Here is an 18,921-nt window from a genome sequence, read left to right on the forward strand (position 1 = left end):
ATGTTGCCAAGCTACAAACACAACACTGCATCCATCCTGATTCTTCTTTTTTTTTGCCAGGCTCTTTGTTTCTGGAAAACTTTGTTTTGGGGTTAGTAGATATTTGTTTAGGCATATTTTTCTTGAGGAAAAGACACAACTCTTCACACACATTGAGGTCTGGACCTGTTTGGCCATTTTAACACCTTGTTTATTTTCTTTTACAGTCATTGTGTTGTAGATTTGCTGGTGTGCCTGTTGTTTTGTTGAGGAATCCGATTTCTGACACGTTTTAGCTGCCATACAGATGGCCTCACATTTGACTCAAAAATGTAAAACAATGTCCTGTGGATTCAAACGAAGCCCAAATCATCACATGTCCCATCCATGCTTGACAGCAGGAGGTATATGTGCTGATGTGTTGTGTTTAGTTTTAGCTGTGTGTGATGGTGAAACATCTTTTACATTTACATCTGTCCACATTTCATTGTTAAGAAAGTCTTGTGTTTTCTTAAAATGCAACCTTGCATACCTAAGCTGTGCAGACATGCTCATTTTAAAGGGAAGAGACTTTCTATGGGTAACCTTTCCAAACCCTCATCTTTAATTACAATTAACTCGGCTGCGGTGGAAAAGGATTTTCATTTAGAAAATAATCAACATTAGTGTCAAAATTAATTGAGGGATCTGAGTGCAAGGTTGTGCAGTCTTTCTCCTGATACTATCATGAATGTTAACATTTATCCTTCTAATTTACCCATGTAAATCTGAGTTGTAGCTCTTGGGATTTTTAGTTTCTCTCAGTTTGTTCTGTTTGACCCTCGGGAAACTTCCTGGGACATCCACTCCTGGGTAGATTGGCAATGGTATTGAATTTTTTCCACTTGTGAATAATCTTTCTCACTTTAAAGTCAATCCATATTGGCTGTAAATGGCCTCATAACCCCTCTCACATTGACATGTGACAGTGTTTGCTTCGATAAATCATTGCTGAGTGCTTTCCTGCTTTACATTGTGTTAGCAGCTATCTCAGTTCTCTGCGTGTAGTGCTGAAACCTCTGCTTTTATAGAGGTGGTCACAGTTTGTTTTATCAAGGTCTTCTGATAAGCAGCAGCTAGCTGCTACTTACACTCTTAATTTCTGCAGAAGCAGTTGTGGAGCATTTCAAACACTGCTTCTGTAATTTGCTGTTATTTGTCTGATCTCTATTTATGACCTGGTAAGGACTGTATATATTTTTTTATTATTTATTTCACTTTTTTATCATGTCCTGTAGGGATGTGCGGTATGGACAAAAAAATGTATCACGATAATTTCTGGCATTTATCCTGATAACGATAAAAATGAGGATAAAAAAATACCAATTCAACTCCACCTTTGTAACTATAAATCTATCTCGCTCTCAGATCTGCCATGTTTGTTACACAAAAACGTCATCAATGGGAATTTTTCTTTCTTTCTTTCTTTCTTTCTTTCTTTCTTTCTTTCTTTCTTTCTTTCTTTCTTTCTTTCTTTCTTTCTTTCTTTCTTTCTTTCTTTCTTTCTTTCTTTCTTCCTTCGTTCCTCCTGCTCTCTTCTTCCTTCCTTCCTTCCTTCCTTCTTTCCTTCCTTCCTTCACATACGTTGTGCGTGGATTTAACGCAGAACCATAATTCAGGCTTTACACAAAAACGTCATCAACGGGAATTTATCGTTTTTATCGCGAGATGACAAATTCTTAGCGTGAGGAATTTATTTGACGGTATATCGTGAACGGTAAAATATCGCCCATTCCTAATGTCCTGGTGCATAACATGAAAGAGCTTATACTTTATTTGAATGTGACTCTGTGAGAATAACTACAAGCTGGAGTGAGATGTGTACAAAAAAATGTGAGAAAAGAATAGGGAGTACCATAGCGAACTGCACACGCACACACCAAAAAAAGTAGCAGAGCAGCTTATGCACTTTTCTTCAGTTACACGTTATAAGGGTTGTTGGGAGCTGAGGGAAAATGCTGAGCATCGTATTTGAAACTTAACAGGTGTAACAAATTCTAGGAGGCAGTCATTTGCAGTGGCTGCTGCTTTTGCAGTCATCGCTTTTAGTGTAATGGAAATATGAGAAGTTGCCCAACAGGGACTGCATACAGAATGCATGTGTTTGAAATGTAGAGTGAACAAAGGAGAAAGAGATGAAAGACAGAGGGTGGGCGAGATTTGGATGCTGTTTACTACTCTGGTTATCCCCGTGTGTTTTCACCCTAAAAGGCTCTCTGAACCAAAGAGAAATACCCTGCAGAGACTGTAAATGAATATCCTACTGTGGAAGCAAGTGTACATTAGTCTTAATACATATTGTAAATCAAGCATAAATCAGTGACAGTAAGTGCTTTCATTTTGACAGAAAGACTCAATTTCAATTAAAATGACTATTAGAGCTCAGATGAGAGGACGGCAGGTGTATTCATCGCCGCTTAGAGCAGAGGCAGTTGGCTCTGGGAAAAAAGAAACGCTTGTATGATCTCTCTCTGCATTTAAAGCATAAAACACGCCAGCACAATCAAAGATTACAGCAGGAGGATCTGAGCTGATGGGACCGTTGGCATAATTGTGATAAATGACGGCCTTTCGTCAGCGTGCTGCCCCCCGAGGCAAAGACTCTGCGTCTCTGCCTTGTATGTGTCGGAATCTTTCATTCGCTTCAGTTCACAGTCAGAAAAGACATAAAAGCACACAACTTCCTGTGATTTGAGGATGGGGGGCTGATTGACTTTTATATAGCAGAAGCTTTACAAGAATGAGAGTGATGTCTCCTGAAGGCTTTTCTGGCTTCGTCTAATATCATCTGACTCATCCTGTTTTTCCCTCAGTGGGGGTGTGGGTACCAGTAACACTCCTACATAATTGTCAGTGAACTGTGTTCACCAGGCGAGTATGAGACACTTTATTAGTTTGTACTCCGTCCTGGAGGCGTGACTGACAACAGATGTGGATTAACTTCACAATATACACATGGCATTTTTCCGAGCTCTACGTGACACTTGTAATTGTCTGCATCCTGCTGCTTTGTGAAAAACGAGGCACCTGAGTGTATTGGACATCCTCTACGCCTGGTGCACCTCTAATATATCCTGATGTATTTGGGAATCAAAATCTCCGTCAAGATGACTTTTGTGGGCGAACACATTAGAGGCTTGGAGACAGGGAGGTGGACTGTTTTTCTTTTCCTTTTTAAATGATCGACAGAGTGAGACAAGTAAAGCTCACAACAAATATTGAAAACTTCAAAGGGATTACTAGAGTGGTATTCAGTCTTTATTAACAATATTGTAATGTAGAGGTGAGGTTTGGGTTTCAGTAGCATAAAGTGCATCCAGATTCCTTCTTGTCCATCTCTAATCCCTGCTAGAGGAAGATTGTCCACATTTTAGCTGTTTTAAAGTTTCCCCAGGAAGATTTGGCAATTAGTAGCAAATGCTGTAATGCATATGAAAGTCAGTTATCCATTTCTCAGTCATCAAGGTTAAATGATGGTGATATTTTGAGTCTAAAGATTTCAGAGTTCGGTGCTGGTGGTTGACCAGTGTGCCCCCGAGTCTGCAGTTTCTCATGCCACTGAAATTACAGAATGACTGCAGATTCAGCTGATCTATATTTTATATTTGATTAGAGGAACTATAAAGTGATATTACCCAGTACCCCTTTAGGATATGATGATGAACACACTGTGAATGCTGTCATACCTTAAAATGGACAGAGACACTAGCTATCAATCCTACAGACGTGGCCAGAAGGTTCACTTCTCAATAGAGATGTTTCAGGGCCATCGCTCCCATTCAGAGACTTGGGCTTTGGTTATTGGCTGACCAGAGTACCAGTCTGATACTTGTTAAATTTATTTTTTTTATTGTATTTTGTTTTTAAGTTTTATTTTTTATACTTACTACTACTAACCTTGGCTCTGTTGCTGTTGCTTTTATTGTGGTATGGTCATGCAAACGATAAGTACAGCCACAAATACGTAAAATAAACATCAATCATGATGTTTGGTCAGTCTCATACTGTTGGAAGATGGTGGTTTTGGAGATGTATTTCTGACCTGGGAAACTTTACTTTCCTCAGAGGTTCATTTAAGCTGTGAAATTCAGCATCTTGATCGACCAACAGGGTCTTGTTATCCAGGACAATGAAGTCTTTAGTTTTGTCTTTTATTGCTGAGGCTTCCTAGATTAATTTGCTTAAAACTTTATAGGGTTTGTTTGTGTTATTTTTTAGTCCACTCAGAAAAGTTGCGAGCCATTATTGTTTACAGCAACTTCATGTGCTGGCTCATAGAGCAATGAAGAAGAATTGGGAATCGGTTTCAGGTGGCACATTGATGTAAATGTTCACAGATCCCAATACCCTTATTGAAAGTAGAATCGGCAAGTATTTTAGTTACAGATATCAGACTTAGAACAATTCTACTTCTGTACCTCCTTGAAGGCCCAGTCAAGTCTCCATGAACAAGAGGAAGAAACGCAGCTCACACAGACATCCTCCGACGGTCATTTTAATAAATGTATGTAAAATTTATGCTGTTGTCACAGTGTAAAACGTTTTAACCAAAAAGATGATACAAGCATCCATTTTTTTTAAAAGCATGCACTTTTTCAACATACTTTTTTTGTGGTAATGAGTTGAAATGGGAATACCCAAAGGTAGATGCACCACACCGATCTTCAGGTAAAGGTGGACTAATCTTAACATTGCTAATTTATTCAGCCTATGTCAACAAATACACTGTTTGGGCTGGTAGTCTTTATCAGATGACAGAAAACCTGGAGATTATGTCATTTATAATCAGGAACTGGCAAATGATCAATTCAAGAAAATCACATGAAATGTATGTAAGTATAAGGCAAATAAAGAGCTTTCTTAAGAGTCATAGGTGTTTATGTTAAGGTCAACATGATTCTCCACTTCATTGCATTTTGTTGGATCTGGGTGTAAATCTCCGTCTCTCCTGCCAGAACAGTTTACTCTCCCGAAATTGAACAGGATCTTAATACAATGACATTCACAAAACTAAGTATAGTCTTTGTTTTAAGTCTTTTTTTTTTTAATAATATGTTTTTTTTTCTTTTTATGAGCAATCATTTGCCAATTCCATTTTTTAAATAACCTATTTTTTCTGCAATGCTTCAATTAAACTTGAACATCTATATTTAAATATCTTAAATAAATTGTTAAAATTCCGGTTCGTTTTTCTTTATACCCTGAAGAAGTGTGTGTGCTAACCATCTGTCTCTGGATATTCAACGTTGGAAGATACAGTATGTCCCTCACTGTAACTTTGTTCTGTCACCAAAGATATCTGAAAACGGTACCAAAAAAAATTAAAAGTAAAACAAACCTTTTCTCATAATCATAGAATAATAGGCCTTTTCTTGCTATAATTGTCAAACTAACCCAACAGCATTTAAGAAGAACCAGTTTCATAGCCTCATAAAGGGTAAAGAACAGCACCACCTCACCCCATCTATAACAATAATAACTGAAAAGATCTTTTAATTTGCTCATGACAAACGGGAGGTACAGTTGCAATGACCCTTCATTTCATCACTCGACACATCCGCGAAAAGATGAGATTAGTAAAAAAAACATGAAGATGGAAGAAAAAAAAAAGGTTTCAGCTACATTATCATTCCCCCTAACTCCTTTTAAACAGTGTGTATTTTAATTGTAGAAAAACTATATAACTTCCTCAGACATGTTGAAGAAAAAACCAAGAAGGGAACATCGCTCGGGGTAATGTGAAGGCTTTGATTTAAAGGATAATTGGGTTAAACTCCACATTAAATGTTTAAACTCAGTAAGTGTGAATTTTCTTTTTCTTCGATCTTGTGTCTGTGGTGCTCAAGAAAAATACATGAATTATCACTCCTCTATGTTGAGTTATTCCGTGAAAGTAAAGGATCAGAAAATGCTCCCTGGCAGATTGCAGGTAGTGTTTGGGCTTCTTATAGACGCATTCAAACAGATCTAACGGGGTCTCTGGGTGTTATGGGAATTGGGGAGGCTTCTGAAGGGCAACATATCTTTATGGGCTTTTTTTCTGGTTGCATTTGCACCACAAAAAGGATCACTGAAGTGATGCAACAGCCAGCCCACGCACGAGACGAATTAAAGTCAGGTCATAATTTCTCGATGGCATTTTGGCTCAATAAACCATGGACTTTACTGTTGCTCCGTTCCACTGGGTTTTGTGTAGGTTTTTAGAAGCTAATATTAAGAATAGTTGTCTGGCCAACTTTTTTTTTTTTTCTTAAGTAGGGGAGTATTGTGCTCCAGTATTCTGTCACAATACATAATCTGTACCAGTGTAAGTATTCTTGCATCGAAAGCTTGGAACGTTCCTTGTCTGAACTACAACTACTTAAACATTTATGCCAGAAAGCCAGATCTTATGCCAGAATTTTGAAAAGGATCCAGTTTCTTTTTTTTTTTTAACAATTGTGATCCTCTTGAAATGTTGACTACTACTGTAGGTTCTTAAAAAAGTCATATAAAAGTAGTTCTGTAACTACAGTTAGACATTGTGTTGGACACAAAAAAGAACTTAATTCCTTCATTGTCATTCAAACCATGAAAATGTTAAGGTGGTCCAAAAGCATCTTACTTGAAGGCAGAAGTTTTTTTTTTTTTTGTCTTTTCTGAAGAACCCCAGAAACTAAACTCAAAGTTTGATATAACTTTGCTGTTTAGTTTGAGTTAAACTTAAACTAAACACAAACTAAACTCAAATTTGTATTCCTCACTCCCACACAGATATTAATTGATATTTAGAAAGAAAAAGAAGAAAACCAGAAGAAAAAACCCCCAACTCAAACCACAAAAGCAGCTGGAGGCAGTAAAGCCTCCTTTGTACAACAATGACCACTACTAGACTTCAAACTTCCTAGAGTACTCTGTACACTCTGATAGTTGTGCTCACAGTGTTGACTTTAAAAATACACCCCCAAAAATCACAACAATGCATTTGGAGTTACTCTTAGGATGATAAAATGCTCAGCTTGCCAAATGCTTTTGCACAGCTCTATGTTGTACCCATCACCAAAATTCCATACACGAAATCTGCTTGGATGCGATACTGGCTTTGCACGTCCAAGTTTTCATGTTTGGGTGTGCGTTCATACATTTTTGCATGCGTGCATGTTCCGAGCGATTCTCTACAGTTCATGGGAGATGAAAGGAGGTCCTAAGGGCGTTTGTGGGGGCTCCAGGCTCACGTGGGAGAGTGTGTGACTTTGGGAGCGAGTCAGTGAGTGATAATGAGCGGGAGGAGCCTTTCCCTGGGCTCGGCCATCTTCCTGCTCCGAATTCTGGCTTGGCACAACGGAGCCTCCTGGTTCTGCTCCAGCCACAGTCCCAGCTCCTGCAGCGCCGCGCTCCTGCTTGTGTCTCTCCCAGGCGGAGCTCAGCTTCACAACAAGAGCCAGCAAGTTTTTGCCTAGAAACACAGTGGACACTCGGGGGTCTCTGTACCACAGCATGCCCGTGCCCCTGAAGACCAGGGTGAAGATGTTGATGGTGACCAGGCTGAGCCAGGGGTACAGAGCCTCCTTCCGGGGGCCTCTCTGTCCAGGTAGGCCCGTGGCCCCCAGCTCTGTGAGCGCCACGCACGGCAGCAGCAACAACAGGGCGTAGCAGTAGAAGAAGACCAGGCCTTCAGCCCAGATGGGCAGCTTCTGCTCGGCGGCTCCGCCGGCCCCCGCCGCAGACCCGCTCTGGGCCTCCCACAGCCCGGCCTGCAGGTCCAGCACGTCCAGCAGGTCCACCACCACCCACAGCAGCCGGCCCCGCACCTCCTGCTTCCTGCGCTGCGGGGTCATGTGGTCGGCTCCCGTCAGGATGAGAAACAGCGAGGGCAGGCAGATGGACAGTAGCAGCGTCAGGGTTTTTCTGGCCAGCGGGTCCGGCGGCCGACGCTCCTGCCTGTAGTTATGACAGACAAAGAAGAGCTTAAGCTGGAGGAGCGACAGGAACAGGAACCAGAGGGCGTTGGCAAAACCCCGACGCGGCGATCGCGCCTCAGAAACCACTCCAGCTGAGACGAAGCGCAGCGCCAGCAGGAATCCCACGTCGCCTGACAACACAGCTGCGTACTGCCACATGCTCGGCCCCGAAAGACCACGGGCTCCCAGCATGCTCTGCTCCAGAAGGTAGAGGTCCACCACTGCCATCGTGCTCACAGTGACCAGGGTTGATACGCACACCTGGGGCGTGGGCACCATGCCTGAAAAGAGAAACATAGACGCATGGAGGTCAATGTGTTACATCTTTTCCCTCAGTGCCATCTACCCCCCTTGAAAGTGACAGATGTGCAGGATAAAACACACACTTAGTTCTCCAAGACTGTGTTCAAACCAACTGTAGAATAGTTTGATGCTTGTTGCTATGGTTAAAGACATTAGCTGCAGAGAAAGCAGGGAGCGTCCTTCATCTTTGGCCAGAGCTGCACTCTAGCTGGTCAAGCAGAGAAGCTTGTTAAATAGTCTTGCTTTTGCTGTTTGAATTAACTAGTCTTCATTTTCAATAAAGATCCTAACAGCGCTCCTTTTTGATTCATACAAAGTTCTCTGCTGTTACTTTTTCTTCTGCTTCTGTTCTTTTTCCAAAGCAGCTTATTCATTATTAATTAATTGTATTCAGACACAGCTAGGTGCCGTGTCAAAGCCTTTTTCTTTGCCTCCATAGTTTTCTGTGTTTATTCTCATACTGTGCTGCACCTTTTTAATCATGCGTAATCCCCATCTCATTTCAGATGAATATTGATAACTTGCTATTTGTATGGAGATGTCCTTGACTTGTCTCTTTGTGTACACACTGCATGTGCGCTTGGGTGACTACATGAAAACAACTCCTACTGTGGCTGAGCGTGCGGGGTCATGCCGTTTTGTTACAGCTCATACCGTACATCAACCATGGACGGCATGAAAACCCAGTATTGATCTCGGTGTGAGGAATGATCGTTGACTTTCTAGTGTAATCGAACCGACATCTCTTTATCGTATTTAGCTGAAAAGCACAGCACAAGCCACTGAACTGCCCCTGATCAGCGCCGCTCTGGCGGTGTCAACCGCACAACTGGATCGATCGCATTGTAATATAAAATCATTACCAGTTCAGATGTGTCCTAACAGCAACAGTTGAGCGTGATTGATCGAGAGATTGTGAGCATGATTGTGGCTTCTGAGAGGGGGGGGAAAAAAAGGTCTGCCAGTGTCAAAAATTGTGTCTATTTCCCTGATGGAAGATACATCACCTCCCTAACTGTACCAGGGGCTTTGCCACGTCCTCTGTGGCTTTTGAATGATTCAAGACGGCCGAGGAACTCCAAAACACGGTTTGAGACAGTGTGCATTTGTGGAGGAGAAGGAGAACTGTAAGTGAAAGATTAAAAAGCCTTTTGGGCTGTCTGCATGGCTAATAAAGTGTTACCGCATGATGGTAATGGTTAATAAATAAGCTTTGGGAAAAAGAGGGGTGATGAAGAAGATAAGGCTTAAATGCGCAAAGAAAGTGGCTTCCACCCTCTTACATTGAAACATTCATTTCATGAGCCAGCTTGGCCTGAATGAATCCAGATTCATCTCTGGGAGTATTAGGAAAAAAATAGCAGGCATTAAAGGTTTATTCTGAAGCCGATGAATCAAAGGGATGAGGAACAATCTCAACTGATTAATCCTGCTTGGAGGCACGGTGGGAGGACAGGCGTGGATCAAACCAGCATTCATTGTCTATACACGCTTTTGTCTCACTGTGCACGGCAACTTGATTATCGCTCCTTCAAAAGCGAATGAATTTCAGCGAGCTGCAGATTGAAAGGATATTGGAAATTAAATTTGCATTCTGTTTCTCGGGGAGCAACCTCAGCCTGCTGGGGGAGGAAGCTGTGAGTGAGGAAGTTCACAGCCGCTGCTGCGGTTGCCTCTTTCGAGGTCATGCCTCTTAACTTATTCCACCTGCACCTTCAATTTCACCCTGGAAATATCGCCGTCAACCCGTGTTTGTGTTTTGACTCCCCTTCAGCGGGTTGTAATTTATTCTGTTCTGAGTGAAAGACAGAGATGACAGCCTGCGTGTCCACTCAGCTCATCAATAATGACCAAATTCATCATCCTGCTGTCTGGGGAGTGACACGGCTGTTGACAAGGTGAGGCAGCCTATTTCACACTGAGCGTGAGTAATGGCATATAATAGCGTACAGGTGAAAAGATTTGTCCAAATTCTATTTAGAACCGAAAATCCTTCCCCCCCCCCTCTGTTTTCATCCCCCTCGTGTCTTTCTCGGTGTTGCATGAATGCACACAGTGCCCACTAATGTCTTAGTGATCATCCAAAAAGCACTTACATTTTTTCCATCGCATAATAAAAGAAATAAAGCAATAGGTTCTAGGTTTTCCACTTGCATTTGTCTTTCTATTAATATTTGGAGATTCCCAGGTGGACAAAAAGCCATTTAGAGACCAAATTAATTTGTCTGCATCAATTTATCTCCACAACCAGCTGCCATGGAGCTCCAAAGACAAAATCTTTCACAAGCGTGGATGACACTGGACTATCAAGGACATCAGAACAACATCAGAGCCATTATGTCTGAACTAGAGATTTAATAGTCGGGGGTGTGTGGTCCCTGGTGAAAGGACTAAATCATCCCTCCAGACATGAATCCAAAGGACTAAAACATCTGTTGATTTATCAAGTGACAGCTCAAGAGTTGCTGGACAGGCTTCCCAGTTTAATTTTTTTTTCTTGTATTATCTCTTTTGTTGTAATAGCTTTCCTGGTTATTCCCTCGGCAGGCTGTGTTGTCCCGAGGCGCCTTTTCATCATTTCATTTAAAACCCTATAATTAAAAGCATCGCTGTAACACCTGCCTTATGAGCAGCCCTGTTTTCAGCGGGTATTGTGGGGTGATCCGTGCATGGCTGGTAGTAAAGTGAAGCTTTATTTACCCAAACCATTCGTCTTGCACTTGGGCTCGATCGTTCCGGCTTGATTTATAGAAAGTAATCCGAAGTGGGAGCGCTGTCGGAGGACAATAAAAGTCTCTTTTAATGTCGTTGATGAGCCGGGCTCGCTGATAAAAGTCTCACTGTTTGTACACAGTCAGGCTCCAGGAGGAGAAGCGTCGTCCAGGGGGCAAAGTCATCGCTCCCGCCTCACCAAAACAGCAGGCTCGAGTTTGCATGGGAGCAGAAAAAGAAAAGAGCAACCCGGCTCATACTTGAATGTCCTCCCTCAGCCCCAGATCTCTCCGTCCCGACCCCGCGGTGGCTCGGCGGAGGCTGGATCTGCAGCAGTGTCGCGGTCGGCTGTTGTCTGATAATCTTTTGACACAGCAGCGGGGGAGGAGAGCCGTGCAGGGCTGCTGCTGCTGCTGCTGCCTCCGCCAGCGGGCTCCGGCTGTGCGGAGCAGCCGGGAAGTCGGTCAGAAGTGGAGCGGCAGGAGCGGCGGCAGGAGCGGCAGGACGCGGTCGTCGTTCAAGTGGAGATCACAGATCGATCTGGACTGAAAAGATGGCTCGGGAGGGAAAGGGGAGCTACACAAACTCTCTCACGCTGTCCGAGTTTAGTCATGGTGATAATTTGTAAGCAGGCTACGTGCTCCAGCCCAGACCTCCCACCCTCATCTCCTCCTCTCCTCCTCTCCTCCTCCAGCAGCTGTGGAAGTTCAAAGAAGCTGACTATTCCAGAGTCTGATACTGTACACTCCTCGGTTATGCAGAGGATTACACCTGCTTTGTTTGCGAGCATAAAGATGCCTTATTTAGCCGAGGAAGTGGAGCCAAACATGCGTGGAGCGTGTAGATGCTCAGAAGGCGACTTTAATTAGCCCCGCTTCTGTCTACTTACTGCCTCAGTCACTCAAGGAAATGATTTCCTCTGTTGTAGATTAACTCATTATAGATGGCTTAGTGCATGCTCACACAGAGGGATTGGACATTTTCCGTGACAGATCTGATTGAAAATGGTGGTTTTGGGTTTTTTTGTTTCTTTTAGTAATTGTTTTTAGAAGGCTGGCTCTTATACTTGTTCAAGGATTCAATTTTTGGTTCCTTTGTCATCTCCAAATGAAGTTTTTCAGAATTCACAGTGTCACCTTGGTCTCAAGGTCCCACATGCTTGCCAAAAGCTCTAGTCCTCAGCCACCTTGTTTCTGTGACTCTCAGTGTGCTTCATTGTAGAACGAGAGGTTTAATCAGACTGTTGAGAAAGGGGATGGAGAGTCATCTTTCTTGTCAGATTCAGCTCTGCGCTCTGCTGGCTTCCAAGAGAGGAGAGATTTTCCATTTTCCTCACTTCAGTCTGTTTTTTTTCTCTCCAGCCCTTTTCCATCCTCTGCTACCCATATTCTTGTTTATCCCATTCCCCCCTCCGTACTACACCCCACTCAGCTCTTTTGTTTTGGTTATTCTTTTTTCTCCAAGTGGGTGTGGTTGAAGGTCAGTTGTGCACTGGCTCACTTTCACAGAAGAAAGAGGGGGAGAGCGAAGCAGGAAAAGGGACGAGGGGAGCTGCGAGAGGAGCAGAGAGAGGGGCAGCCAGGCGGGCAGCCTGTCCACACTTCTGTGCACTCATCACTTTTTGTCTCAGACATGATTGGAGAAGTTGGAGGACACTTGGGGTTTACAGTCTCTCAAAAATAGCTAAAGGCATCAACATTGAGCTATCCTCCACATCAGACCGGAGACTGACCTCCACAAACATGGAGGACACGGTGCCGTCACCTCTCGGCTCTTAATCAGTGCCATCTCACAGTGTGAGACATGAATTGCAGGAGCACAAGTGATATTATCCGTTTTATACCATCCATTCATCTTTCTTGTCAAAACCTGGCACATATAACGTCCATAATTCAAGTGGATTGCCAACAGTTCTGCAGGTAGCAGCTAATGAAGCCTGGAGCTATTGGCTTCCAGCAGAGTTGGAGGGTGGGTTAGGGACGTCTGAGTAGCTCAAGTCTCTTGAGACGTAGTGAACAGATACGCATATCAATTGATATGATCTGCAACGGGAACTATTCTGTTTCAGAAGCCTTACCTTTGTTGTCTGGGTAGTTTTTGATAAGTGATATTTGTCACATCGTCTATAATCCCATCTCAAAGCCGCTCACTATCTTCTGCCGACATTTTTCATTTATTTTTTTACTTATTTATTTTTTTAAATGTCAAACCTTGCAGAAATAATCAATGAAAGGAGAAAGAAGCACTTGTCTGGCATATACTCTTTTCTTTTCAGCTCCTGCTGTTGTTTGTCTGTGTGTTTTTTTACTGATTCCACAACAGTTTATCTTTAATAAAGACATATTTGAGTCTTAATAGTCAGTTGATGTGTTTTAGCAGGACGACCGCTGTCTGAAACATGGCTCATTGCTCCCAGTGGTGAAGTCAGCAGACAATGCTTTCCCAACTCCACATTTGTTTCTTTTTTCCTTTTTTTTTTTGTTTTGTTTTGTTTTCAGACTTGCGTCCCAGCACTGACTCAGTGACACCACTAGAGGTAATTTATCAAACTTTGCACAGCTGCACACTGCCAAAAAAGGGTTTAACTCTTTCTATGTATCCTACACTGCTCTCTAACACCTATAAAGTTCTCCTTTTGAATATAAATGAATTCCCCCTATAAACACATACATTTGGGGTTATTAAATGTAAATAATTTTAGTAAAACACAGTGTTTAAAATGTTTTCCACTCACATAAAGCAGTGTGAGTATCTTCAATGTTCTGGTACCATGTAGTCCAATTATTGTTTCCAGTAACAATCTTCACACTACACGCAATACGACATAAACCAATACCATATGACTGTCCTAGAATAGTAATAGACTACGCATGACTGAGAAAAAGTATGTTTCTTTGGCATAGCTGAGCTGCCAGAGGTGCAAAGGTTGATTTTTTTTTTTTTTTTATTTATTTATTTATTTATTTTTTTCTCGTTTCCAAGTTTATGAATCTAGATGTAAGATGCTTTGCTCATGAAGTTGTGGTTTAAAAGCTTATGTCAGGGATGGGCTCAGTCTTGCGCCTCAGAGCTTAGCACTGTTGTTGAAAACACAGAAGTGTCATCTTTCCATCACAGCCAGTTTGGGATTTGAGTCAATAAATACCTGAGAATAAACACTGTGTACCTTTACCATTCAAAGACGGCACTCAGACGTAAACAGGTTGTTTTTTACACCGTGAAAAGGAGCTATTTTCCTGTCCGAGCACTCCACTTAACGATAACTTTGTTAAAACATTTGCTTTCATTTGTCTTAAGTGTGACTTTGTTCCGGCCTCTGACTCTCTTCCTCTCTGTGTCTCTTCCCCACATGTGAACGTATCCTGTTATTTATTTATTTTCTCCGGCCACCTCCTGCATGCAGCCACAGCAGCCTGCAGTTCAGGCTGCCGTGTTTCTGCTGCAGCCTCCACACGTGATTAATCATGTGAAGTGGCAAAAAGCACAACACTGTCAAGTCTGTAAGGGGGACCTAATGGAGTTGAAAATGGGATGTTTTGTGGTGATGCAATCCATTTTGTTGCACTGCCGCCTGCTTGTTTGCTGTTGCCGTTCCCTCAGAAGGCGGATTCTTCTTGTTCCTTGAACAAAAAGAAAAGCTTGTCTATTCTGAAGGATGATCCATGTAGGAGGAGCAACACTGAGAGGTTTTTGTGTTATTTGTTCTAAATGTGCATCCCAGAATTTGGTTCACCCCGTCGGGTCGGCACTTGTGCTTGTTTGAGCAGCCCTCCCAAGCTCTCTTCTGCAGGCCAGTGTGTTGGCCTCAGCACAGTTCAGTGGAGACTGGGGGTGAAAATCGTTTTCATTTTCCACTTTTAAAACTAATCCACTCATTCCGCTGTGGAAAATCAAGTAAAATGCATGTCCAGCGTGAGTTCAATTTATTTCAGGCTGTTTGCAGTGTGTGGCAGCGTCTCCTGGAGTGGCCCGCTGTTCAGCCTCTCAGTTACCTCCTCTGCAGCCGAGGGGGGGCTCAGCATGAAACCTAATCAGCTGCATGATGCTGCAGAAGGGCTGAATGTGATAAAATGCCAACACCGGCGCAGATTAAATGAACAAGTTAATGAAGGTAATGAATGAGTGTTTCACACTGAAGAGTTTAATTAACCTCATCTCCCACCAGCCTCTTTTCTCTGTAACACCTTTGTCGCCGTGTCGCAGACCTCCCAAGTGCCAACCGCCCGGGGCAATTTATCCAGTGGCTTTGTGTGCCAGGGGCAATTAATTCTGCCTCCTCCCCGACGGCCTATCCCTCATCTGTATCCTTTAGCTTCATGTTTGCCCTGCCCCCATAAACACAATGCTCCTGTTTACTCACTCTTCCTGTCTCTTATGCACCTCCTTCTCATCTTCTCTGTTTCTCTTCTTACTCTTTTTTTTTCTTGTTGTCTGAGAAATAGAAACAGTTGCGACAGCACAGCAAACATTTCCCCACCGTCAGCAGCTTAATACGCTCACACGTCTACTTGTTAAAGAGATTAAAATGAGGAAAAAGTGTTTGTATATGAACATTGGAGCACGCTCACCCATATTCATGAGGACTTCTGCCCACCTCTGCTTTACTCCTCTCCTCTGTTGTTGTTCACCTCAGTCAAACAAACCCCCGCTCATTGTTCAAATATTGACCACGATCGCTTGCCACACTCTGACAACTTTAATACACCTCAGCTGTCTCCCCCTTTTCCATTTCCATCTCCACTCTCATTCCTTCAAGATCCCTCCCCTATGCACGCACACACACACACACACACACACACACGCACACACACGATGCTGCAACACCAGCGCTACATCTTGTTAAAAAGAGTTAGTGAAGCTGAAAGGCCAATCACATTAACACAGACGGAGTGTCAAAAAAGAACCGCAGAAAATGTGGTGGAAGGGTCAAATCCAACGGTCCCCGCTCAGATTTTAATTGCAAATGCCTAATTGCCCCCATAATTATTAGTAATAAGACTCAACCGCCGTGCTGATCTCAAATAGATCATATAGCAATTACTCACCATAGTCGCTGCCGGATGTTACAGCAAACTATATCATCTTAGATTAGCATCTAATCCCACTGGCCAAGATCTCTGAAGGCTTTGAAGACATGCGTCTGAAAGTCCTTGTCCAAAGGCGGCAGTGATGTGCAAGGCCCTGCTTTGGGTTACGGGCGGCACAAACTTTCTAGTGGAGAGCTATAATCAGTCATGGTGGAGGAGCACGGACTTATCCAGCAGCTTGGACTCATGGATGATTAGATGCTCAGATGCAGCGAGTGGGGTTAGTGATTTGGCCTGGACATGAATGTTACGGTTCGAGCTTTCTTTTGCTGATAAATGTCACGGGAAGTTGGAGGCGCCAACCTTGAATGTTTCTTTCATGGCATGCCAGCTCCGTGTCACATTTAAAAACTGTGACTGCAGTTATCGACACGGTTCAGTTGAGGTAATTGCTCAGTTAAGGTAATTATTATTGGGTTACCTAAGGCCAAGATAAACCTTTATCTTCATAGGCTGATTTGTTTGGACTTTTGTGGAACAGCGTAATTAAGATATGATCCCCTCACTCTAGCGTATATTGAAATATGTACAATGCTTAGGGCGAACTGTTGTCCCAGGACCGGTCTTATTTGGCACTCGGTTTAAGCAGCGAACGACGGTCTGGAAAGGAATGACTTTGTGTCCGTGGCTCCATCTATCTTTAGCATGGTCCCAGCTCTGTCTGCATAATGTGTCATTGTTCATGTTTAAGCACATTTGGTGGCGTCAAGCATTATCTCTCGCTGGTCAGTGAGGCCTTTTCACGGCTTTGTGTGGCCATGAAAGGCTGTCTGAGTTGGCGAGGGAGATCATTATCCAACAGGGACCGAACAGAAGGAGGGTAGCACAATGTGTGAGGCAGAGCCCGAGGGTTTGCTTTGACTCATACCCAACATCACAGCCTTTATATTAATCCATATTTAATTAGACTTTCCTGTACCGCACACTCCTTGCTTGTTTACCTTTCCTGTGTTGTTTTATGAAAGGCGGAGTGAGAAAAGGCTATGGGTAGAAGGTACTGACATGGGATTACTATTAATTAGTGTGAAGGGGAGGGAAGGCAGAGCCTAGTGAGGACTCCAGGGACACTTGTGTTTTATTTCACCTGTAAAATATTGTAATTTCAGGTTTGCACCCATCAGCTGAAACAATAATCTTCCTCAGCGCATGCAATGTGCTAAAATTTCCCTCACTTTGTTGTTATTGTGTTTTGTCTGCGAAATGCAACTAACAAGTAGCATTTTTTTTTTTTTATTGACATTAATGAAGTGATGGATCGTTGCAGATCGAGCGACTGATTTGCATTCATCAGGTGCTTTTTGAAGCCTTTGGTAGAGATGATGTTCAGGGAACTTACCACTCCATTAACTTCAAATAAATGTATTCCCCAGCCTGTCATTGGCAAATGTCTCAGGATGACGGACTTTTCATCAGATCCATTATGAGAATGTGCTCTGTCGTGGAGCAATAGAGCCCCACAACTCCATTAAACTCTATATAAAACCCTTTTTTCTATCCCTCATTTCTGAAATGAACATTTCAATCAGGTTATTGCCTTTTAGGGAGGATGATGGGTGAAGGTCAGTTTAAGTTTCAGCACTAGTAATTAGATTCTTTATTAGTCTTTGCCGCTGATTTTTGCTTCAAAGAGGAAATGCTGCAAAGGAGCCGCGCTGGCCCGGGTGTTGACTTAATGTCACCCATCCATTTTGCTCTCGCTCTGGTTGGCCTTGCAGGAGCCAGAAAATGGGAGCCTATTCATCACTGGGTTTCTCTGGCTCTGGGCTCCAACATGCATTTAGTCATAGCTCTCATGACAGACACACACACACACACACTTTGGAAAAACAGTGAGCTGCACCCACAAAACCACAGGCTTGTTCCCTGAACCATTCACATGTATGAATATAGTCAGACCTCTGAAGCTTTGTGATGGATTGATTGACATGCAGCCGGGGCATCTGCATTCTGTCAGCACAGCGTGACACTAGCGATATTCAGCTGAATGATTTGTGAGCGCAGAGTCCTCATACATTTACATCAGTCTTTCTCCAAATTTTCATACGTATTTCTTCTTCTCTTTTCTCCATTGCAGAAAGGAATCCCCATCGGACAGTTCTGCAAGGACTTCAATGAAAAAACCAAGGAGCTGAAGGAGGGCATCCCTCTGCCCATCAAGATCCATGTGAAGGTGCCTCTGTCTAACTCGTCCCCAACCTCTTTCACTTAACACTCATCCCTCCCACGATTGTAGTTAATTCCACTAGCCGCATAACATCATCAGAGCGCTTCCATTATTCATACTCTACCACTGAAGTAAGCCCTTCCATTTGCATTCATTAATGAAGCAATACCCAGAGGAACTTGAGTCAAGAGGCATTAAGTGCATGCAAGAGATGTGAATTCCTCAGGAAATGGGTGCTGCGACTTTGATTTTTTTTTTTTTTTTTTTCTTAATCTTCCTCAACCATAAATTGTTTGACTTGTCATACCTCTCTTCCTACCTTTTGTGGGTAAAGCAAGAGTTGTTTACTCACAGCTGATTTAATGTGTGTTGTAATGAGATTTAGGTGTCAGGACGGTCAGGTTAATCCTTTAAAAAGGCATGAATTTAGTCTTGACATGCAATATTCAGCAACAGCTCTGCCATCACAACCGTTTCTGTCCATCAGTGCCATCTGCTGGTGATTCCTTATTGTTTTCATGTAGTGAAAGGATTGTGCACTTTGTTTTCCAAAAAACATGTGCATGGAGTGCATTACAGCCCCGAAGATGGATTGGATGCATTTTAGCTTGATTTCACCTTGGCTAAGTCTTTGGTTTTGAGCACATCTATTACTTCCTTTCATCTTACTTTAAAGGAACAGATGGGCTCTTTGGAC

The 18,921-nt window shown here is 42.9% G+C and overlaps 2 protein-coding genes across 2 annotated transcripts in view; one reads left to right on the forward strand and one right to left on the reverse strand.

Annotated features, from left to right (window-relative positions):
- mrpl11 (mitochondrial ribosomal protein L11) overlaps positions 1–18,921 on the forward strand; it is a 54,848-nt gene that overhangs the window by 27,741 nt on the left and 8,186 nt on the right. The window contains exon 3 of the mRNA XM_061725535.1: positions 18,135–18,230. Coding sequence (XP_061581519.1) covers positions 18,135–18,230 — 96 coding nt within the window. The remainder of the gene's footprint in view (positions 1–18,134; positions 18,231–18,921) is intronic.
- On the reverse strand, positions 6,645–11,732 carry tmem265 (transmembrane protein 265). The gene is made up of 2 exons (XM_061725534.1): positions 10,962–11,732; positions 6,645–8,239 (listed from the first exon to the last, which is right to left on the reverse strand). Exon 2 carries the CDS (start codon positions 8,235–8,237, stop codon positions 7,173–7,175), a length of 1,065 nt encoding a protein of 354 aa, XP_061581518.1. The 5' UTR covers positions 8,238–8,239; positions 10,962–11,732; the 3' UTR covers positions 6,645–7,172.

Source organism: Cololabis saira, chromosome 7 (genome assembly GCF_033807715.1).
Source record: "Cololabis saira isolate AMF1-May2022 chromosome 7, fColSai1.1, whole genome shotgun sequence".
Taxonomy (NCBI): Eukaryota; Metazoa; Chordata; class Actinopteri; order Beloniformes; family Belonidae; genus Cololabis; species Cololabis saira.